Here is a 24,881-nt window from a genome sequence, read left to right as displayed (position 1 = left end):
TACCAAGCCTGGTGATGTCAGCTCCGGAAACTGTTGGCATTTCTACGTGCTTCTCAGTCGTGCGGGTACGCAGTGTTAGGCAGTCGGAATCTGCCCCCCCTCTCCCATGCGCACATCCCACACTAAAGGTCTCCGTTGCTATGGGACGGAAACGTTACGTCTAGACGCTTTTGCAGAAGAAAGTGAAGGAGAAAGGAGCTCTCCGTGCTCTGTAGCAGCTACCGGCCCTTACGCTTGCTTCTTTTTGTCCTCGTGCAGACTTGTGAGGATGGAGTCAACGGTCCCACCCACGGCAGGGAAGCAGGGCCATATGATAGCCGCAATGGAAGCCCAGGTCTGCCTTACTTGCTCGACACTGACAACTGTGATGAGGAAATAAAATCCCAAGGCTCCAGCAGAGTGGGGCTTTTCATGTTGATAGTTCTTTTGAATTCTTGTTTTCCTTGGGTGTGATATTTTCTGCATAATTAATCACCTTTGGAAATTAAAGAGAAATTTCCTATTCACTGAGTTGGAAATGCACATAGAAACGAAAGTGTCAGTGTGCCCCACAGGACACCCTGGAGGTGTGGAAGCGTGAGATGGGGTGGGAGCAGAACAGTAAGTCTGTGTGTGAGACCCAGGCCCATGCTCAGTGGTAAAAGCTACACAGCGGAGGCTCAGGTAGGATCCCAGGAACAGAATCTAAGGCAGGAGAGTGCACACTGGCTGCACAGGACCAGGCTACCCCGCCCTCCACAGGTCCTCCCCATTCGTGGGACATGCCCCACTCCTAACTTAGAGGACACTGGGAGGGACAAGGTCCAGGTACAAGGGTGAGAATGTCCCAGGTCATGGGCTGCAGGTGCTACGTCCACCAGAGACAGCGCATGACTGAAAAAGGAAATACCGTGTTCTGGAAGCTGCACAGTTCCAGACTGGGAGGCAGCAAGCAGTCTGTCTGCTGGAGATGCCCCCCACCCCGTGGGCAGTGGGCAGGGTCTGGAGGAGGGCGGGGCCTGATGGGCGGGGCCTGGAGGAGGGCAGGGGTCTGCTGGGGATGTCTCTTACCCGTGGCCCTTGGGAAGGCGGAGGTCTCACGTCTTCCCATTCTTCCCATTCTTTGCTCAGAGGGTGAAGCAGCTTTGAAAAGAGACTGTGGGAAATGGAAGCCCCCATCTTTGGAATCAGGTGGGGATCTGGGAAGAACAGCGTGTATCTGCTTAGCTTAGGTGTGGGCCTAACGGGATGTGATCCTGGTTTGTGAGGCCTTCCTTGTGTTGAGTACGGGAACCGACTGCTGGGCCTCTTTTGAAGAGGAAGAGCCAGCCGTACTGAGGCAGCAAAGGCGTTCAAACGTGGTCTCCCTCAGATGCATACAGATGTAGACAAGGTATCTGACATCCGTGGCCCCAAGACCTGCCCATTCACGTCCTCGTCCTTCAGTGCTTAGGAAGACCCTGAGGTCTTAACCTCACTACAACATCCCCAAGACCTGTATTAAGATAGGATAGCCTTATGCTATCTTCTAGCACAGAAACTTTCTGTAATGAATGAGGTGGCCTTGGGGCACAGGGCAGTCAGGAAGGCAAACCTATTAGTTACGTTCCAGGAGTGGGGCAGACACATTGGTTATTTAGAGCTGGTGTCACCGTGTGACCACACACTTCGCCTAAGCCCTGTGAAGCACAGACAAAGCTCCTGTCAGCTAGGTGAGGATCAGGGACTGGACTCTAATGGCAACGCGGTGGGGTCCCTCAGAAAGAGCCCGAGTATCTGGAAGAAAAACACATGACCAGTATGTCCAGCACCCAGGCCGTCAAATGTCACCGACACTCAGATAGTGTGCCCAGAGCAGTGAGTTAATAACTTTCCCTATTTGTGGGAACAACTCTTTCAGAAGCAGTAAGCTGTCACAGAGTACCCATTCAAAGTGGTGATAAGCAGAGAACACTCAGAAGGAAATGAGCTAAAGCAAGAACTTAATGAGCATCTGTTATGTGAGAAGCCGTTTTCACTTCTCAAATGCCGCTAAGAGGCTCGGATGGACAGTATGTCCTAATCTCCATGGAAAGTCTTTAAAATCAAGGCAATCTTGGTTACTGAGCCATGGAGAGCGTCTGGACCCAGGACCATCATCCTGTATGTCTGGACTACAGGAAGACAGGCTGAACAGTGTGCAAACTGTAGTCTTGTCAGAAAAAGGAATCCTTTGCAACTGGTGATGGTAAGCTTGCTTAGCTCTGTTTTAGATTCTCTCCTGTAGAGAGGGCTGTAGACCCTCTCCTACCAGCAAAGGTGGCGTGATCAGAGACAGAAGTAGCCCCGCCACGTTGGTCTGGTCCCACCAGCACGGCCATGTGAGTGTGGTCCCAGCAGTGACGAGGATAGTCTACTGACGGCCCTTATCATCACCCAAGGGTGGGCTGTGCTGCACCTTCTCACGCCCCAGGCTTTGCTACTACAATGTTCTCTTCCATGCAACTCACCCGTGACCTCCCTCACATGGTGGTTTCTCTAGGAAGCCTTACTGAAGTTCTTATCTCTGTTCTCACAAAGTCCTCCGAGGCCTCCTGACCACAGACTACCAAGTCCCGATAGAAGCTGTGTGTTGGCCTCCTTTTCTGAAATGTGAATGAGATTCTAGGTTTTTATTCTCTCTCAGTAAGTATGGGCCAGATGGGTGGAAGGATACAAGTACAGATGGGTAAATACATGGATATGTGAATAGACAGTGGCTAGATGGATATGCAATTAATAGACAACACATAGAAGGATGAGCAGATAGACAGATGAATGGAATATCTCACAGAGCGAGGGATACAAGGACAGAATGACAGAGGACTGGACCCTCTCTATGCTAAATCCACTGTCCATCTAGGCTTCCCCCCTTGAGTAACTAAAACCACTAACAACTGTGCTTTCCTTGTTAAAACTGCTCAACCTTCTGATTCTCTCCCTCTTCTGGTATTTTCAACACAAACTTGGAAATCCCAAGTTTTAGTACTTGGAAACCTTGTTTTCTCACACCCTGTCCAGGAGGACAAGTCTTACTGCACACTGCAACAGCAGCCTCTACAGAGCCAGTTCTAAATTCTCCCCATTAGCCAGCCTTGCCTCTGATATCTATTTGCATTCTATACTTGTTCGTTCATTTACTTATTCAGCAAATATTTACTAATTACATTAGTTTGATGGGAGATGTCATTCTGTAAATATGTTTCTCATACTGGTTAATGAATAAATCACTGTTGGCCAATAGGAAAGGAAGATAGGAGGGACTAGGAGACAAGGAGGAAAGAGGAAGTAGGAAGGAGGAGTCAAGATGGAAGACAGAGCAGAAGGCCGGCGGGCTCTCTCTCCACTAAGATGAGACCACTTGGAGATTAATAGAAATGGGTTACTACTTAAGATAGAGCTATCTGATAAGAAACAAGTAACTGGCCAACAGAATTATATCTAATAGAGAGTCTTCGTGTGTTAATTGGGGCTGGCGCGGTGGCGGGACAAGACCAGCTGCGGGCGGGAAAACTTTACTCCTTACATTAGTTGGCAGTGAAGTTTTCCAAAAGCTCATCTTTACTTTGAATAATTTTTTATCTGGCCTCCAATCTGTCCTCTCCAGACCCCACCCACCTGGCCTCCATCTTCTCCAGACCCCACCCACCTGGCCTCCATCCTCTCCAGACCCTGCCCACCTGACCTCCAATCTGTCCTCTCCCAACCCTGCCCACCTGGCCTCCATTCTCTCCAAACCCCACCCACCTGGCCTCCATCTTTTCCAGACCCTGCCCACCTGACCTCCTCTGATGCTCTCTAGGTCATCTTTGAGGGATAAAATCTAGTACTCTGCAAGCTGCTGGAGGCTGGAGCTTCCCATCTCCATTCCCTGCACAACCCCCATGCTCCCCTTCAGCTTCACCATCTCTGTTTCGTAGCCACCAATGATCTGGACACTGGCTGTACTCTCTGGCTTCCTGGCCTTTGCTCATCCATGCTCTTGTTCGTTCGCTTTCCTGCTCAACAACGGGAAAGAAAGCTCTGGCACTAAGATTCCCTCCAGACCCCAAATCAACACAGTAGGCTCATATAGTAAAAGGAGTCTGTGGCTCTTTCTGCCTCCAGGCCAACAAAGAGAGAGACTTTGGAAGGGCGTGGACAGCCTGGGGGTGGTGGTAGTGAGGAGGCCCAGGCAGAGACAGCAGAACTCCTGGACTTGGCAAGCGTGTGAGCGCTGGATGGAGAGAGAATGCATAGTGAATCCACCCAGGCTTTTATGAAACTACTGATTCCAGGAGGACAAACTACCAAAAGAGAGGTAAGGAAAGGGTTACAGGAAGACAGTGGAGCGGTCCGCATCCGGTTCACACATCCCTGAGCTCAGTGAGGTCCAGAAGAGCAAGGCTCTCCTCGCCTGACAAAGACAAGGGACAGCTGGAGATCCTTGCCTAGCTTCCAAGGTCTGACGAATCTGCATCATGCAGACACATGCTTGTATGGGGAGAAAGGCTCTCCCAGGTGGGGTGCGTTAAGAACCAGCGAGCGGTTTGGCACTCGGAATGCACTGCTAAAGACACTTGTGTACTCACCTGAAATGAAAGCTGTTCAAATGGACTGGAAGACGTTTTACTTATATTCTCTCATATTCCCGAACCTTCCTTTCCCCAGTTCAAAAGCTTGCATTGTCTGATTTCCATTGGGAAGTAGAGAGAGCCTTGGTCGATGGGACCCACAGGGCTTAGGGTACACAAAGGGCCTCATTCCTGGTAATGAAACATTTCTCTCATCTTAAACAGGTGCTCACCTGCCACTGAACTAGGTAACAAGGCCACACTTTCTTTATGTGTAAAAGGGTCACCCCATGTATGGCAAATGAGGCATTAATTAGAGTAGGAGCTCAGAAATCGCAATGCATGGTTCTTCTAGAGCTGTACCAAGGGACAGGTGCCTTCTTGGTTCTGTGACAATTTCCTGGGTGTCTCAGATGTAATTATAAGATCCTAAGTCCGTAGGGAAGGAAGAACCATATACCTGGCGATCTCATCAAGCTACTACTTTGTAGACTATGAGGACCTACAGTGATGGGAGATGTCATTCTGTATGTATGTTTGTTTATTGGTTGATGAGTAAAACACTGATTGGCCGGGCAGGAGGAGAGGTGGAACTAGAAGACAAGGGGAATTCTGGGAAGTGTAGGCAGAGAAGAGTTGTCACATGAGCCCAGGAAGAGAAGATGAGAGTCAGGCATTCTCCGGTAAGTTAAGACCACGTAGAAATACATAGATTGGTAGTTATGGGTTAATAATTAAGACAGAGCTAGCCATTAAGAAGCCCAAGCCACCAGCTAACTGTTTCATAACTAATATAGTGTCTGTGTGTTTATTTGGGGTTGATATGGCTGTGAGACCAGGCCGGCAGGAAAGAGTTCTCGTTACACTATTGCTGGGCCCCTGGAGGAGAAATATCTCCAGAGGGCCAGGAGAAGTTCAGAGACAGAGGTACTGAAGCCCCTGACTCCCTCCCTTAAAAAATACTTTAGATTTATTTATTTTACTTTTATGAGTACAGGCTGGACTAAACACACAGATGCCTGGTATCTGTCTGCCTCTGCCTCCTGAATGCTGAGATTAAAGGTGTGCACCACCACATCCAGCTTCCTTCTGATGTTCAACATTACTAGAACAGTCTAGAGGGAAGTAGGTAGGTAATCATGACCCAGCATTGCTAAATGCAGAGAAAACACTTACCCCGGAGGGGCATTCTGCCAGGCAAAGGGGAACCTGGACACTGTCCATGGTGGACAGCTGGTTCTGGCTGAGGCCCTCAGACCCCAGCCCTCTGAGGCACAATGCCTTAGTGCATACTTGGATACCCAAGGTTTCAGTGTCTCTGCTGCTCACACAGAGTGATAGTTTCATCCCCAGCCGCTCAACAAGGGAAATGCGGAGCAGTAATGAAGGCCACAGACAGGTGGCCGTGGGCTCCCTCTTTGCTTGGCACTGGAGGAAGACTGGGGATGGCATCACCTCCGTGACTCCTCAGAGATGGCTGGAGCTGCATGCTACAGAGGACACCCTCCCGGCGTTGAGAGAATCCAAGCACCCCAGTGATTAATTAGAGAGCCAAGAGCAACCGAAGCAAATCTCTGCTACCCTGAGTCAGACCTGAAGTGCAGAGCTTAAACTTTGAATGTTGGAATTTGGGAGGAAGAGAAGGAGCAGGCAGAGTATAAATTTAAATAATGTATACAGCGTAATTTGCATAGGTAATGAAGGATGCGCTTCCTTTGGGCCACACTAGGAACCGTCAGCCTTCCGGGCAGTAAGGGAAACAACCAGAAGGAAGCCAGCATGTGAGCTGTGGTGCTCCAGGGGAGCCGCTGTGCTCCAGGGGAGGAGCGAGGATCTTTCAGGTTTCATCACAGCCATCTATCTCTTAACACCTCCTCGGTGCGGTGCGTGCACTGCTCCAGAGAAGCTTGGAGGCCTGAGCAGTCAAGCTTACTCCTTCCCCATTCACCCCAAGAGGAAAGGAGCCTGTCAGTTTCACTAAAGAAGAAAGGGGGGAAGGAAAACAAAGTTGCTTTGTATGTGTTTGAAGGCTCAAGGCAGAGAGAGTGGGTTTTATGCAGAGGTACCCTGGGACCCCTGGGAAGGAAACCTGAAGGCTGCAGTAGGAAAGCATGTTTTAATCAGTTTGAGCAGCTCTGTGATAGGCAAGGATGTTAAGCCAGGAAGGGCTCTTTGGAAAGTCTGAAGATTGGGGGGAGAGGGTGTGGCTAACACATGGTGTTTCCTGCTGCTATCCCTTCCAGTCAGGGATGTTCACACACACAAGCCCTTCAGCCATCTCTGCAGAGTCAGGGTTGGGCTTAGAGGGGTAGGTGACTACAGCAGGGAGCCCACAGAGCCCCAGGCTCCAGCCACCACCAGCTGCTGCCCTGGGTAGGTTTATGGAGGCTTCCTTAAGCTGGATTGAGAAGGCATGAAGTAACAGCATAAAATTACAGACAAGATTAATAAAATCTACCGAAGGAAAACAGGGCCAGCCAATGTGGCGGCTCCGATTACACTCACCCACACTGGGCAAGGAGTGGGTGATCTTGAGAAGTAAATCCAGGCTCTGGAAAGAGGTCATGGGCTAGATAACTTAAAGAGGTAACACCCGAGAGAGAGAGACGTCACCTTCCGGGGAGAGGCTCAAGACAGGGTAGAAAAGCCATCAGTCACGATCAGTCACGTGGACAGAAATTTCCCTTGGTGGGGCTCCCTGGTAGGCCTAGCTCTGGCTCTCACATGGCCTCTGGGTCCTATCGGGAACATCAGCGACAGTGGTGCCAACACCACCCCAGATGTCACTGTGCCCACAGGGCTGCCACCCCACTGTGTCGTTATGGCTTCTGTCCACTCTGGCCTTGGCAGGGTTACTTTCAGGCAAGGACTGTCTTGCAATTTCCACTTCGGTCCTGTCGGCTGAACCATGGCAGTGTCTCTCCGTTTCCTGAACTTGCTCTTGTGTGGGGAAAGGCTGAGGTCCCAGAGAGCAGCCAGACCATCGTATTATCTGCAGGATTCTCCTGCCACTTCCCCGGAGGCCCCCAAGTCTTCAAGTTCCCAGTTCTCCTCCCCAGTTGAGCGGGAGTCCAGAGCGATGTAACACATTTACACCAATCCAAGGAGTGTATCATTACAAGCAGATCATGGCAGTGTGTGAGTGCAAATTCAAGATGCCTGGTAGGTGTGTTCCACAGACCTTCCCCGAAGTCGTGTGCAACAGAAATCTTTAAGAGAAGAATTCGCCTCCTTGGCCAGCCACTACTCAATGGAAGATGTCCTTCTTACTTCCCCAGGAGGACTCAGAGCCCAGGCCTCCTTTCTCTACTCAGCAGTGGGTATGAACATACCTTAGGGTTGAACTGTCAGGTTCTAAGCCAAAGAACACACTAGAAGTCAAGTCCTGTTCACACAAGGGGATCCCTTCTGCTCAAAGGTAAGGGTTCTTCGGAATTCCCGAGCCTTCCCATCTTTTCACGTGAGGTCTGCCTTCCATCCCTTCCCTGCCCTCAGCTACATTTGCTTTCCAGGTTCCTGGTTTGCTGGGGCCTACCCTATGCTCAGGACAACCCATCTCTCCCAAGACGACCCTGTGGGGCCGGTAGCTGGGAAGTAGAGTGGGTCCTCTCCACACATCAACTGCCCCTGTAATGCTTCACCCAAGCCCCTCCAGGAACAACAGATCACTTCTTTCAACAAAGCAAACAACAGCACACACATGTGTGGCCATTATTCTCAGAAACTATTTAACAAGGCATTGGGAGAAAATTCAGTCGGTGCGCTCGTCCTGCGATCAAGAGGGCTTGAGTGTGAACCCAGAACTCATGTGACAAAGACAAGCCTGGCGCATGCGTGTGTACATACACATGTACAGAAAGGGGGGAGGGAAGAATAAAAGGGGGAGGGAGGGCGGGAGGAAAACATCTTTAGCACGAGACAGTTATACATGAGGACTTTCGCTTCCTTCCATTATTATTAGAGTTTATTTAAAGGGAGAATGGAGTCCCATCCCGCCAGAGTAAGATTAATAGCTAATCAGAACTAACACACCAGGCGCATGTTCCGTCTTGATCTCTAGTCTTTAGAAACAGAGAATCTATTATTATAAAACAAGTAAAGCACCTTGTGCCTTCACCCATCGCTTGCCCACCTAGCACAAGGGATTTTCAGAGGCTCTGAAGTCCCCTGCACATGACCCCGCGGACAAAGAGAGACATGCTGGCCCGCCGAAGTCTACAGCTCGGTATGCTCTTCTGAAAGAGACACAGCAAGCCTCAGTGCGCAGAGCTAATTTCTGCTCACTGGTGCCCACTGCGTTCTAGCTCTAAGTTCTGGAAGGACGCAGCAGGGCTGGGGACTGGGATGGGAAGGACCTATTAGTGCCATACATCCCCCAATCTCCACCCCCTGCCCCACCCCACCCTCACACCCCTTCCTCCCCACAGAGAATGTGTTTCTGGACTCCTCCAAATGTTAAAAATAAACCAATAAATAGTCAACCCAAGAAAGGAACATTCTCTACAACATTAACCCCCGCACCCCTTTCTCCAGAACACACACACACACACACACACACATAGGCTGGGCACAGCCAACTCCCGCTGTCTGGCTTCTTCCAGTGTGCCACACCTGCAGGTCCAGAGTCTCTATCCTTGGCAAGCTTCTTTCCAGGCTTGGCATCCCCTGGGGACCCCAGTGGGCACATGCCACAGCCTAGCCTCACCCAGGTGTGGGCGTCCCTCACCTTAGAGGGCTCCCTGTTAGCCGGGGACTTCCCCCTTCTGTCTCAAAAGCATTCCCCAGTTAAAGACATGATCCACCTCCCAGGCTGCAGCTGCAGAGGTCAGACTCTTACCGCTCCACTCAGGGCTCCCACCCGTCCTGGGAGCAGCACAGGGGCCTGGGAGCCAGAGCAGTGGGCCAAAGCTCCCTCGTCAATCGCCGGCTGCTGGCACACTCACCTGCAGATGTAGTTTGTCTTGCAGGAGTCCTGCAGATTTAGGCAGTTGGGCTTGTCTCGTTCCTCGTAGGAGCACACAGGAACGATAGTCTGCCGCCGTCGCTCAGTGCAGGCAATGTCCCTGCAGGAGCAGAAGAGCATCCCGTAGCTGTGCTTGGCGGGGACCTTGTCAAAGAACTGCCTGAGGGCCTTGTGACACTTGCGGCGGTTGCAGACTTCGTTGGACATGCTGGTGGTGCACGGGGTGATGTAGGCTGACCTGTACTTCTTGCAGGTGTCATCCAGGTTGCAGGCCTTGGCCGCATCCAGGCAGTTGTTCCCTTTGGAAATGTGCTCCACTGCAAAGCAGAGAGAGAGGAGTGAGCACAGGGCTTGGCTCCCGAGTGTTCCCACAGACATTTGCGCTGGCCCATCGCCATTCACCTGGCCATGCATACACTCTAGAATTCACCGAGTTTCAAACCTGGTAACATTAACAGTCCATGACAAAGGGAACATGATAGGGTGCAGAGGCTAAGAGCCTACAGTAGACCCTACACATCCCTAGATATCTTTGTGGAGCTGGGATCCAGGCCTGGGGAACTCGGGCTCCTGCCCAGCTACTAGTAAAAAGGGCAACCGGAGAAATGTTTCCAGTTCCTGCTTGGTAAACTGAAATCAGGATCAAAGAAAACAGCAACAAATTATATACTTGTTCGTGATACAGCATATAAAATGATATGCTGAATGCAAGTATAATTGCAATGCAATCCTCCAGGAATATAATTATGTAATAAATGCGTATAGAACATACTAATTACTATATGATTACAGAGTAATTACATGGTTATTTGAGCCCAGAAGACAAAATATTATGCCAGCCTCTCTAAACAGGAAGAAGCAACTCCAGAGAGTTTCTGTCTAAGTTTCGGCTCACGGGCCACTGGAAGAACACTAGAATAAGGCACATAACATTTTGCAAACCTCAATTACCACTGAGCTCACCACACTCAAAATGTAGGCTCTGTGGACACTGAAGTTCCTGATTAGGAAAATTCAGCTAGGGTTTTGGATACAATTTCTCTGGGCTTGCACACCACAGGCATAAGAAATAACAAAGGGCATATGCTGCCTTCTGCTCAGGCTCTTCATGCCCAGGCTGCTTGAAAAACCAGCGCTGCCCACTGTGGGCTGCTCTTGTGTGGCCTGGGTAGGAGTTTCCAGGAAGCAGATTCCATGGGGAGGCTGCACATGCTGCCTGGGTCAATGGGGAAGTTTCAAGTAAACTGACAAGGGGAATTGAGCTCAGGACCCACGCTCTAGACTGGGGACCAGAGCTCTAGGCTCACCACCCGGTGCTGTAGGCTCTTGTTTCTTTGTTGTTGTAACAAGCACCCTAATTAAAAAAAAAAAAAAAACTGCAAAGGGCTCACTTGGCCTTACTATTCCAGAAGATAGGCTTACAGTCTGTCTTCAAGGAGAAGCCAATATGGGTCTGAAACAGCTTCTTCTCACATCACACCCACCGCCAAGAGCAGAGAGAAATGAATGCTCGGTGCTTGGTAGCTTTACTTTCCTTCACTTAGGAATACTTCCACTCTGGCGGGCTGGGTCTTCCTACAATCTACAATTTAGACAAGCCACCAGAAAACACCTGCAGAGCAGCCTGAAAAGACCTTAACTCCATGAAGACTCTCCTTGGGGAGTTCCAGGCTGTGGCGAAGTTAACACCTAGAAGTAACTGTCACAACCCATATAAAGGGGTTTCTCTAGAGTTAGTGAAGTGAAGGAACCTTCTAGAACCCACTGATGAAGTGGCCCACAGCAGCTGCTAAGCAGTTATGCCAGTGACTAGCAGAAAACTAGCATGTTATGGATCAGATCCCAAGCAAGTCCCTACTCAAGCTCGGTCCCTCACCATTCTCAACTGATGGAAGGCATTTATTTGGGAAGCAGCAAGAGCTTATAGAACGGACAAGAAAGAAAGCACCCTGGTGGGCCGTGTGGGGCTGAAATGTACGGCAGTGGGTTTATAAGGGTGTGTGGAATATTACTCTGCCATAAAAAGGAAAAATGAAAAGCCTTGCAAACTGTGACAATATAGAAGGAACTTGAGGACATTAAGCCCAGTGAATTGAGTCAGCATCCGAAGGAAAAACAAACGTGATTCCACTCGCCTAACGATGATAAACGCCCCAACTCACAGAAGGCTGTTGGGTTGAGGGTAGAGGAAGGAGGTGGTTGCTACTCGATGAGAACAGAATTCCAGCTTCAAGCTGAGTATGTTCTGCAAGTTGAGAGGTCTTCCTTATGAGAACCCATCCAAGGTTACTGACCCTGTGTTTACTCTTACGTTTTTTGCTAGGGGGCCACTGAGATGGCTCAGCAGGTGAAGGTGTTTGCTGCCCAGCATGATGAACTGAGTGCCTGGAACCCACATGGTGCGTGGAGAGAACACAAACTGTCCCCTGACCTCCACACCATAGCATTCTCTCACCTTCCCTAAACACACACAAAATAAATCAAAATGTAATAAACTACTTTTAATTCCTAGGAGGGAAGATTGGGTATCAGATATTGTTACCAGAACCTCAGAAACAGTTTTTTTTTTACAGAGCACAAACATAAAGGGCACACAAAGTAGCTAAAACAAGTGCCTTGTTTTAACCAAGTTTCCAGATGGGAATCTACTCTACTTTGCACGGAGCTGTGAGGCACTTTCATGTACTTTCATCCGGGTCCATGCCTCTGTGTGTGGTCTCTGAGACCTGCAGGTTCAGAGTGAGTGCAGGAAGCAGGCCCTCTAGCCTCTCAGAGTGAGCCATGCAGCCGCTCCAGAGACGCCTGCCACTTCATCAAGTACTCCCGATGTGCTCTCCACACAGCTCTTCCCAAGCCCATGTCACTGCCCTACTCTGAGAATCTAGGACTCTTGGTGGGAAATGCCCTGGTCAATACTTAGAGCTTTCTATTTAAAACCTCTCTCTCCCCTCCCTCCTTTGCTTTTTGAGACAGGATTCTGGCTGTCCTGGAACTCACTCTGCAGGCCAGGCTGGCCTTGCACTCAGAGATCCACCTGCCTCTGCCTCCCAAGTGCTGGAATTAAAGGTCTGAGCTATCACTGTCCGCAATTTCTTTTCTAATTACAAGGTCTTATGAACCCCAGGATGGCCTTAAACTCCTTTTGTAGCTGAGGATAAACCTTGAACTTCTAATACTTTTGCTTAAACCTCTGGTTTTGGAATCACAAGAAGTTTGCATGGTGCCAGGGATAACACTTGGGGCATCAGGCATGCTATGCACTTGAACAGCTGAGCCCTGGAGATGTTGAATGCTGGGCTGCTGGATGCAAGGATAATTTGTGTTTTTTGCATGTCTATAGTCCTCTAAGTTTGTAAATTGTGAATGCTTTCATGATATCTCAAAATAAATTAATAATCTCTTATTCCACATCATCTGGAGTAGGCCCTTACGTATCATCGTATAGCCACCGATAACTAGCGAAAGTTTTTTTTCCTAAATTCTGCATAAATCAAAAATAGCTGAGACAGAGGTGGTTTACACGTAAGGAACGCAGCGAGTGACAGATGACCCAACAGTGCATGCAATCTCAAATGGAGAAAATGGCAGAGAAGATGTCACCACATACACTGGATATCTCAGGCCTGCCAAACGAAAATGAACCTATGCTCACTTACATCTGGTGCCGGGGTCATTTGATGGTCAAGAATTTGCTCAGTTCCAGCAAAACAATGTCATATTAAACTCACGCTATTCATTTGCATTCCCTTGATTTCAAAGTTTGACCTTTTACTGTTTAACTTGTGTTGCTTTTATAATTGTGTGAAAACAAGCAGAGTCCCTTTTTGTTTACAACTCTGAGATAACATTACAATAAAAATAAAAAGTCAACTTATGATACCCACAAATTTCTTTTATCTCTCAAAGTAATCTACACGTCAACATACAAACTTAGGAAACACTTGGCTGGTGCATACTTTTTCTTCCCATAACACTGTTTGATGGGAGATGTCATCCTATAAATATGATTCTCTTATTGGTTAGTGAATAAAGCACTGTTGGCCAATAGGAAAGCAAGATAGGCGGGACTAGGAGACAAAGAGGATTCGAGGAGGAGGTAGTAAGAGATTCGACATGTAAGACCAAGAAAGAAGAACTCCAGACCCTCTCTCCGGTAAGATAAGACCATGTGGAAACACTTAGATTGATAGAAATGGGTCAATATTTAAGACAGAGCTAGCCCATAAGAAACACTAGTAACCGGCCAACAGCTTTATATCTAATACAGTGTCTCTGTGTGTTATTTGGGGCTGGCACGGCTGTGGGACCAGGCTGGTGGGGAAGCCTGCTCATAAAGACTGTTGCCTTTTATATATTCTTTGGAATTTCGTAACTATTAACTTCTTCTGTGTGAGTATGTGTAACACCTATCTGCATGCATTTGTGGAAGCAAGGTCAGTGTCAGGCGCTTCCCTCTAGAACCCTCCATCTTACTGTTTGAGACAAGATCTCTCACAGAGCCTGGAGAGTACCTATTCAGCTGGCCTGACCAGCCCGAGAGCTTCAGAAACCTGTCTGTCTCTTTGAGGCCCAGCACTGGGATCACATAGTCATATCCTGCTGAGACTGGCTTTTATACGTGTGCTGGGGACCTGAACTCGGTTCCTGAGACTCCTGCAGCAATACTTTGCAGAATGGACCATCACCTCTGCCCAGTTTCTTCTCCTCCTCCACCTCCTTCTCCTCCACCACCTCCTCCTCCTCAATGTTATAAAACAAAGAAAAGCAATATTCTAAAGGAAAAGCTTTGTACAAGTGGAAACAGGAAGTGTGTTATGTCTGAAGCAATTGTCCACAGCTAACTTAGTTTAGCAGTGGCTATGACTGCCTCACTTTCTGCTGATCCTACTTTCTTCCACACGTAAGCCTGGCCAGCACACCATCTCATTACCATTATTTCAAAGCCTTTGACAAATTCCAAAGTGTATAGCCTGGAACATTTGGAGGGGCAAAACCAATTTATTTCCACCTCATGGGTCGTGTGTGACTTTCCACATATTTCTGACCCTTACGAACACAAAACATTTCCACTACACTTCTTACCTTGATGAGACAGCAAAATCCAAACTCCAAAACCCAACAGAAGCACAATAACAGACTCCCACTCCTTTCAAACACAGATGTAAAAAGAATTCTCCCACAAATCTGAGCTAGTTGTTTAGCAGTATGTTAAGAAGAAAGCACACCATTTCCCCAAGGATCCAAGATAAATCTGATGTTTAAAAAAAATCAATGTGATTCCACGCAGTAACAGAATTCAAGAAGAAGAAAAATACATTATTTTAGTAGAAAAAAAATGCACTCAGTGAATTTCAACACTCACTCAATACAAATATTCAGCAAACTAAGAATAGAAAATAATTTCCTCAGCTTGAGAGAGAGCAGCTATGACACACAGATACCATCATATCTTGTAGTAAAATAATGTCTCTGCCTATGATCTGGGACAAAGGACACACATCCTTATCATTCACAGTCAATACCGCAGTAGAGGGTTTCAGCCTTTGCAATAAAGCAACAGAATTAAATAGAAAGTACTAGAGGAGAAGACATACTTCTCTCTGTCTCTCTCTCTCTCTCTCTACACACACACATACACACACACACACAAACATAGCACATACACACACACTCTCTCTCTCTCTCTCTCTCTCACACACACACACACACACACATATGCGTGCACACCCTGTTTGCAAAAGACTTTGAAAGCTCCTTAGGAATATATGAAACAACTACTAGAATTAAATTTAGCTGTCAAAGATAGACAATATAAAAATCAATTGTACCTTCTTGAGTTCACAAGTTTATTTTTTTGTTATTAATTACCTCCTGAGTCCTGTTACTGCTCCCAATACACACATGGGTGTGTGGCCCCCCACTGGGGCGTGGACAACCTACTAGGGGCCACATTCCTAAGAGATGCATCTTCCTCCCTCAGCAGCCATTGATTTCCAACAGATCCTCTGATTGGGCCCTTCCCTGGTCCAGATTGAAATGTTGAGCAGGTCATAGTCTTAGCTGCTGCCTAGATGCTTGCGAGAGCCATGCCATGTCTAGAGTCAGCATTGCACACCACACGTTTGATTTTAGCTGACAAACTAGTGTTCATAGGGTTCAGTGTGATGCCCTCATGAGTGCACGACACGTGCACGTGGTATGAATAAACCAATCTAATTAACACATCCATCCCTTTTCTATGATACCTGAAACAAATTAACCTGCAATGTCACTTACAATAGTACCAAATAGCAAAAAATAAAAACACAGGTGACATCTAGATACTGAAAAGTCAAAAGCACTGCTGGTAGAAATTAAAGAGACGCATAAATGGAGATGCATACCATGTTCATGGACCAGAAGACCCAAAATAATTAATGTGCCAGTTACCTCTAAACCTTCATGTCTTAGAATTGACATTCACATTCTAAAATTTACGCATAAATGTGATACAGAGTAATAAATGCAACTTGAAAGAGGATGAAGCAGAGATGCCCGGACATCGTCATGTCGCTGTGGTGTAGCATAGACACCCACAGACTGAACACTGGAGCAGAAGACAGGATTCAGGAAGGTGTTTACATCAGACACCCACAGTTACTTGAGTCTTAAAAACAAATTATACTAAAGCAACCCAAGGAAGGGGGGGGGCGTATCTTTGTACTATTGACAGAAGAGTAGAAAGACAAAATTCCAATTTATCAACCCCGCCCACTTCACACCATGCATAAAATCAATACAGAATAAATACAAAAGCTAAAATCTGTGAATTTGCTAGAAAATAAAATAATCTGCGCAGTCAACAAATATTATGTAGGACCATATAATATACTAGTAACATCAAGAAAAAATTTCCTCTAAGTTACAATTCACAGACATTAAAAAACTCTGCTGGCATAAGACACTGGTTAAAAACAAAAAATAAAACAAAACAAAACAAAACAAAAAAACCCATGTGCATAGAAGGCCTTATGAGAAAATAGTGTTATGGGAGTAGTCTTTCTGTATATATGTTTATCTTATTGGTTGATGAAAAGCCTATCAGGCAGGAAGATAGGTAGGACTAGGAGACAAGGAGAATTCTGGAAAGTATAGGCAGAGAGGACACAGGTGAGGTGTTCTCTGGTAAGATAAGATCATGTAGAAACACACAGATTAACAGAAATGGGTTAATAATTAAGACAGAGCTAGACAATAAGAAGCCCTAGTCATTAGCCAACAGGTTTATAATTAATGTAAGTCTCTGCGTGCTCATTTGGGACCCCAGTGGTTGCAAGAACCGGCTGGTGGGAAGGAATTCTGTAACAATAGTCACAAATGTGTGTCAGACAAAGTACCACCATCTAAAAAATTCATATTTAAATTAATATGAATTAATATGAATTTAATTCATGCTTAAAACCTTACAATGAAAAGAAAGCACCCTCCTGAAAAGCACACCAAATATTTTAACATATCTGTCACAGAAGTTAAGTGTGCAAATGGCCAATAAACACGTTAAGTATTCAACATCATTAGTTATGCAAAAAAAAAAAAAAATCTAACAACAAGATGTTTTACCCAGTAATCACAATTGTTAAAACCAAAGTCCAACAATTTCAAATGCAGAGTGAATGTGAAGGCTCTATCTGTCCAACCACACTGGGGAAAACTTAGGCAGTGTCTTATGGGAACCACACCTACATCCTACTCAAAGATGACCTTGATTTCACAAAAATGTCTAAGGGAAGAACCTATGACCACAAACAGGACTTGCATTGCTGAAGACACCACACGGGGCTAGACGGAATTGAGGGGGAACGAGCCTGGCAGCCTGTGGGGATATTTTGTCTATGACCTAATAAAGCTTGCCTGAAGATCAAAGAAGCAAAGCTTGCCAGCCACTGGCTCTTACCTCTCCCCCAGATCTAAAGGGAAGATCCTGTCTCCATGAATCCAGACAGACTGCCATGCTTTCCACCAAACCTCAGACTGCCTAGACTGCTCCTGTATCTTCCCACTTTATATTCCTCCCTAGTGCTGGGATTAAATTATGCCATTCCAACTACTGGGATCAAAGCTGTGAGCTCTGTTTCTCTTTTAGACTTATTCACTCTCGTGTAGCCCATGATGGCCTTGATTTTGAAGAGATCCATCTGCCTCTGTCTCCTGAGTGCTGGGATTAAAGGTGTGACCACCACTGTCTGTCCTCTATGGCTAACTAGTGGCTCAGCTCTGCATTCTGATCTTCAGGAAGCTTTGTTAGACCACAAAGCATAACCACAGAAGCCCCATCATGGACTAACTCTCCTAGCATCAGAAGGTCCCATGTGAGAGGAGCAGCCGTAAGGCCTCTGAGCCACAGCAATGACGGGCCAGGCAAGATTCCACTAATGGTGTAGTAGTGCCACTTATCTCTGGGGCAACCAACAGCTGTCTAATTGGACTGAAGACCCACTCAGTATAAGGGACTCCATGACTGGTACTGCAAACCCAGCCAACTCCCTTGGAAGAAGAGGCCACACACCCTAGAGGAGAATACACTACCCTTCTTTTTGGTGTAATTTCTAACCATATTCCAAATACTTATCCATATACTTACACAAATGCAGCTCTCTCTCTCTCTCTCTCTCTCTCTCTAATAAACTGCTTTTTGCAACACATGGAGAGGATTAAAGAGAGCCACCGCTGGTCAGATACAGAGAGTAAGTGTAATAGTGGGCTCAGACTCAACTGACACAGCTCCAAAGGCTCAGGGCAAACCCACAAAAGAGGGCCAGAAACGAGAGCCAGAGGACTGGATGGGCTACAGGCTGTCTTTGGGGCCACCAACCAGCTCCCAAATCATGACACAGAGGCTTGTTACTAGTTATGGTTGCTCGGTCTTAGCGTAGCTCTTGTTTTAATCTGTTTATCTACTCAGGGCTTTCCTTCCTTCCTTCCTTCCTTCCTTCCTTCCTTCCTTCCTTCCTTCATGTATATCTTACTTTCCTGCTTCCTCCAGCGTCCATCTGTCTGTCTGTCCGGCCGCTGCCTGGCTTCTGGCCCCAGGCATGTCCCTGTCTTTCTCCTTCAATCTTCTCTCTCTTGTACTTTGAGCCCGGACTTCTCCTTGTACTTGTTCTGCCTGCCCTCCCGGCCTATACTCTCTCTGCCTAGCTGCTGGCCAGACGTTCAGCTCTTTATTAAACCCATCAAGCGCTTTAGGCAGGCAAAGTGAAACCACATAATCAAGCAAACGCAGCATTCACAAATGTAACACACCTTTACACAATCATGGCAGTACTCCACAGCATGGACAGACGGGCGGACAATGAAACACCATGGAGGAATAAGAAACAAGAAGGAGCCAATTATCAGCATATACAATGGCACTGATGAATCACAAAAACACTACGCTGGGAGGGAAACAGAGCCTTAGGCCTGGATGCGCCCAGGACCTGTAAGGACGCGCCCAGCCTTATGACACTGTGACAAGACGTTTGCCACCTGCAAAGGTCATACTTGAGAACCACACAATTGAAAATCACTATCAGGTTTGAGAAAGTTAAGCGTTTTGTGTTGGGCTGCAGGCATACTTCTGCCCTGTGACACATGGCCGTGGCCACGGGTTACACTGGCCTGCAGGGGGAGAGGAAAAGTACCTTCTATGTAGTTCTCTAGGCAAATACAAGAGGCAAATTACTCCTAGAGAGGGCATACCAATTGGCTGGAAGGAGCTAGAACTTTCTAGATTCATTGCAATATTCTGTACGCTGATACCAGCTGGTTATATAGTTTAGGTTAAAACCAGAGGGTAGGGGTAGCAAAGGTTTGTGAATATTTAAATATTTCTCCCCACCCCCCAAAAGGAACTAGGTCAACGGTGAACACTGGTAAATGACATGTGTGCTGAAGTATTTAAAGGATAGATAATGACAGTTTCATTTTAAAAACTTAGAGGGGTCGATAGATAAGCAGCTCCCCCCCCCAAAACAACCACCTTCAAAATGTTGAGGGTAGCCTCTAAATGCTTGTGGTGTGTTGACTATGAAAATGCTTCTGCTTTTCTATAGGTTTGCAAATGTTCATAGTAAAATATTCAGAAAAAATAAATTTACATTATGCCACCCTTTTACCTCAGGAAGCTATGAACTAACTGTACCTCTCTCAGCCGCTTCTCCTCAAGAGTCCCTCACAAAACTTACTTCCAGATCTCTCAAATCCTGGCTAAGTTTCTAGTAAATGCTCCCCATCGCGGAACAGATAAGGGAGTGTTAAGCCTCAGTGCCTGAGAATGCTGAACCTCAGTGCTGCATTAGGAAATGATCTCCTAGAAGCAAGCAAACAAATGTCACCTCGATGAGCGGCAGAGAGAGGGAGGAAAGAGGAGATGATTGGCATCAGGGCAGGCTCCACACCTCCATCCCCCAGGCCCCCATGGAGGGGCAGGAACACTCCCCATTTTACCCTCTAGGCTCGTGGCTCTGCTGCTGGTGCGGGGCAGCTTTAGATAGCTTCACGGTGTCTTTTAGTGCCATCCTGGACTCAGCCCGTTTTTGAGCTCAGCATTATGATCTTGCTTCCCTCCCCTCCACCTCTAATCTCTCCTGCCATCTGGTGTCGTTCATTCTTTAACTTGGTGGAATGTCTGGGGTGCTGGCTGAATGGGAATGCTCCCAGAATGAAGGCTGTTTGTTAGAAATCCTGTTTTATCTGGGGTCAGGGCATATGCCAGTAGGCTGTGTTCAACTAATGTGCTCCTCTCCAGCCTGGGCCCCCATACTGTAGTATGGGGGATGCCATTTAAACAGCTTTTCATGATGAATCTCAACATAACCATGGCATTACTTCGCAGGTTACAGGCTGCTCTCTCTCTCTCTCTCTCTCTCTCTCTCTCTCTCTCTCTCTCTCTCTCTCTCTCTCTCTCCCCCACTGGAAGTCTTTCCAGTAGGACTCTATCTGATTGGGAGTTTTTGATTTCTTGGGTATGGTATGAATGACATTCATCAAAATTGGAGAACTATAGCCCAAAGCAGAGTCATGTGCTGCTAATGAGTAATGGTTTGGAGTCTGAATACCTGTCTGTCTGTCTATCTACCTACCTACCTATCTACCTATCTTCTATCATCTATCTATCTATACCTACTTTCTATCACCTTTCTATCTATCTATCTATCTATCTATCTATCTATCTATCTATCTATCTATGTATCTATCTATCTATCTACCATCTATTTGCTTTTTGAATATGTCTGTAGCATAGGTTGTTCTTGAACTTAACCTAATCCTCCTGACCCAACTACCATAGACTGTAGACATGGGTTACTATGCCTGACTAGATTTGGGTTTTAAATATGGTCCAACCATCTGTGCATCGGTATGTAAGTCAGTTTTACCCCTGTGGACCTTCTTCCCCCATTTGCAAGAAATGACAAATGGAGCTCCTTCAATCCTCAAAAACCTCTGGTTTAATGTACAATGTAATGTGCTTTTTCAAATTATCAGTTTAAATATTTAGGATGAGGGTGAAGGACAGAATGAAACCACAGGCAGAGGCTCCACGCTCTCAAAGCCACTGCCCTCTGTGTTGACCCAGGAAGTTCATGGGCCCCAAATCAACCTTGATCTGAAAGCAGACCCCATCAGGGGAGATAAGTATGTCAGGGCTGCACAATGGCCTGAGAGAAATACTCAAACTCAAAACTCTCTGAAGCAAGGAACCACCTTTCCCCCAGATAACAATCCCCAAAGCAAAGAGGCCACTACTGTGACCAGGAGCCTCTATGCATTACACTCAGGAAAAGATGCCGTCCTTATTAGAAAACTCCAGTGCCAGCTACCCAGTCGGTGCTGTTCCAGTTGTAGCAGTGATACAAGCAAGTAGCGATCAGTTTCTGCAGGTCATGCGATGGAGTCAAGCAGTAAGTATATTAAAATCTGCACGGGCTGCGTGAGATATGATGGATTAGTCAGAAAGTTTGCAAGACACAGCCAGAGAGTGCTGTTTACAAGGGCTTGCCAATTTCCGGCTCTTCTTTGTGGGGCTGCAGAACGGAACTCACAACCCATCCCGTCTTTCTTTCTGACTTGATTAATTGCCACGTTAACACAACTACTGTTCTCCTTCCAATGGGCTCCCTCTAATGTGTTAGCCCAGCAAATGAAAAGTGAGCAACAGGCGCGAAGCTCTTCCCAGGGTATCCAAGCTTTTCTGGAAGCCCACGTTGATAGTCATCTGATATGTGAGTGGATCAGATGGCAAAATCTGATCAGGCAGGCTGTGACCCTTGTAATTGATCCTTCATGAGTTTGGCTTTTTCCAGCCGAGGTGCAAAAAAAAAAAAAAAAAAAAAAATTAACATTTAAAATCCACGTGCCGGCTGTTTGGAGCTCATTTTTCCATTTACACGGTTCAGACCTGTTGTATCACACAGTGTGCATTTCCTGACGGCCCCACATTTTTGTATTCACCACAACTACACAAAGCCTGAAGCCGTACCTAAGCTTCCACTGCGGGCGAGAACAGGAACAACATTGTGAATGAATATGAACTTGGAAATAACTCTTCTACCTGGTGGAAACAGTTTCCAACGCTGACCACAAGTCAAGGGCGCTCTCGGTCCGTCAGACTGCCATTAGACACACAGTCACGTGCCTTCACTGCATTCCCTCCCCAGCTCTTCCCATTCCTTAAAAACCAGATGTCTCTAAGAAGGGGTGTGCCAGTCACACACGGGCTGGCGGCCACGGTGACTAAAAGTGCTGTCTCAGCAAATGTGATTATTACATTTTAATTAACCTTTCCAATCTCCCCGGACCTTTACCCTTTGTTATAACACCAGCTCCTCGAAGTTTCCTATTTGTTTACGTTCAACCAGGTTTGAGACAAAGGCATGAGGAGCAGTCACAGCCGACGTGGGAATCGGCATTGCAGGCCATGTGCCTGGTGAAGGTGTAGCACCTCCCCGTGTTTCAGACATGGGGACAGGCGTTGAGTTCTCGGTGGCTGGGTTCCCACCTAATTTTTGTTTTGGCAGCTTAGCATTATTTAATAGCCCTGGCTACCAGGGAACTGGCTTTTTAGAATCTCTTTCAACCTAATTATAATTACAGAGTATAAATCATAGAATGATCAATTATAAAAATCCCGGGTTCATAAATATTTAACTCAGCATTTAAATCCACACTGCGGGAGTGCATGAGATGGTGGAGCCCTTCTCTCTACAAACAACTGCTTTATTACAGCCCGTTGCCAGTCACTGCAAATGGCACCGAGTTTGTCTTGTAGCACACTCTGGCACATATCTGGGCATGATGCCTCTGCAAGTCCTAAGATGGCATGTTTAGTCTTCTCTTGAAATATGCATGCCTCCCATTAAAAAAGATTATAATTTTTTTCTGGAAAGAGTCCTATCATCATCCTTTAATTCCTCAAGTTTGGAGGCATGATTATAATATTAGACATAAAAACACTCATTAAAATACATTTTATTTAATGTGAGATTGATTCCAAGATAATTGAGGTCAGATTTGTTTGGAGATGTACTGTGACATGTGCAAATGGTGAGGGAGAGGGGAAATGATCTTCTAGGCGGACTCAAGCAAAACAGCTAAACATTTTTTTCTAGCAAAATCATAAAAGCATAATTGGATTTCAATTTAGAAATAGTGGGCCTAAGACAGGCCATTTTTAATAATCTAATTATGTGCTCAGGGCCTACCCCAGAACTCAGCCACACTAGAGAACTATTAATTGTGTTTAATCCTGCTGTATCTTCAACCATGAAATTTGCTATTTCATGTAGGGCTGGTTTTCAGTTTCAGGCCCACCCTGACCCTCTTCTGCCATCCAAATGTGCCTGCTTTCCTCATTTTCCCAAAGCAAACTCTCCTAATGACTTCCCCGGACCAGAACAGTGGCTCAGATCTGCGGTCTTTCCACAGACATCACATACAGTGAGGTCTGCGAACATTTCCCGTATTTTATGAAGGCACAGTCAACAGCCCTTGCTTTTGTCTGATTTTCATTAATTAAAGACATTTAATTGCTAACATCTCATTAGCAGTAAAATTAATGAGTACTTCAACTATCGGAAGGATCTGCATGATAAAATAAACCTAATTCATTTTAAGGAGTACAAAATATTACTCCTCTAATATCCCGCATGTGCAAGCTCTACTGATCCTTAGCGATTTCAATGGCTGCTTCTCTTCAGGGAAGACAGCTGATGTGGGCCAGCTAATCGAGACTCCAAGCCTTCTTGCATGTGTTCTGCCACGGTATCTGTCGCCAGAGACAGGGCCAACTGGAAGGAGTGGGGATAGATTAAAAGATTTTTTTCTAGGTCACTGTCAAATAAAAAGCTGTCCGTGAGAAAACGTGTCTGTACTTTTAAATGAACCACAAGCAATGACCAGAATGGCATGATCACCACAAGGGTGTTGTAGTGGCATTTGTATCTTGGCAGTAACCAACAGCTCTCTAATCGGACGTAACGTCCATTCACAGGAGGGAAATCATTGCCAGTCCTGAAAACCTGGCCAATTACCCCAGGGTCAAGGGCATTAGAGAAGAACCTACTACTGCCACTTTATCAGGCCTGCAAAATTCCTAACTGTTCCTGGATGTTTATTCTTGTACCCACAGATAAATATTTCTCTCACCATCCATCAGAAACAAAACAAAACAAAAAACTTCTCTTTGCAAGAAGACTCTTACAGAAAACCACAGAGAACAAGTAATCATGTGGTTCCCAGTCCCAACTGATAAATCTACAGCAAAAAAAAATCCTGCACCTAAGACTCAGGGGACACCTTGGAAGAGGAGGCAGAAAAGCTGTTAAAAGCCAAAGTACCAGGAAATCTGTAGTGAGATATTCACCCCGCCCAAACCTGTTGCACTGACCATTGGGGGGTGGGGACAGGTGAGGACCAGGGAGAACTAGGCCTGGGGTCAGGGAGCCAGAGGACCCCTCTTGCTTTCTGGTCAGAGACAGAGAGCATCCGGAGGCATCCTTGGGACAGGACCCTGCTGGCGGTCATCTGTCTCTGTTGTGAATGATTTCTCCCTGAGTAAACCCATCAGCCTATCTGTTTTCCCTGATTCTTATTTATCCACGATAGAAATCTACTAAAAGGCTGTGTCTTCCAGAAATGACATGGAAGCAACACCCATCATACCTCAATCATATGGCTGCATAAACATGATCTGAAGTACAACATCAACAGACATGCTAACATGGGAGGGAGAAAAATCACGGGCAACAGCCACAGACAAAGAACTGAAGCAACTAAGGAATGCTGAGAAGGGGAAGAACCCATCTTCCTTAGTGACGAGACCTCCTGACCACCTACACATGAGTAATACT

General features: G+C 46.5%; 1 protein-coding gene across 1 annotated transcript in view; it reads right to left on the bottom strand.

The window, feature by feature from the left end:
• Positions 1-24,881, bottom strand: part of Gfra1 (GDNF family receptor alpha 1) — a 205,118-nt gene that overhangs the window by 48,899 nt on the left and 131,338 nt on the right. The window contains exon 5 of the mRNA XM_051199904.1: positions 9,494-9,830. Within this exon, the coding sequence (XP_051055861.1) occupies positions 9,494-9,830 (337 nt within the window). The remainder of the gene's footprint in view (positions 1-9,493; positions 9,831-24,881) is intronic.

This window comes from Phodopus roborovskii, unplaced genomic scaffold, assembly GCF_943737965.1.
Source record: "Phodopus roborovskii unplaced genomic scaffold, PHOROB, whole genome shotgun sequence".
NCBI classification, from domain to species: domain Eukaryota; kingdom Metazoa; phylum Chordata; class Mammalia; order Rodentia; family Cricetidae; genus Phodopus; species Phodopus roborovskii.
The sequence above is the reverse complement of the archived record's forward strand: the minus strand, read 5'-3'. Positions and strand labels throughout refer to the sequence as shown.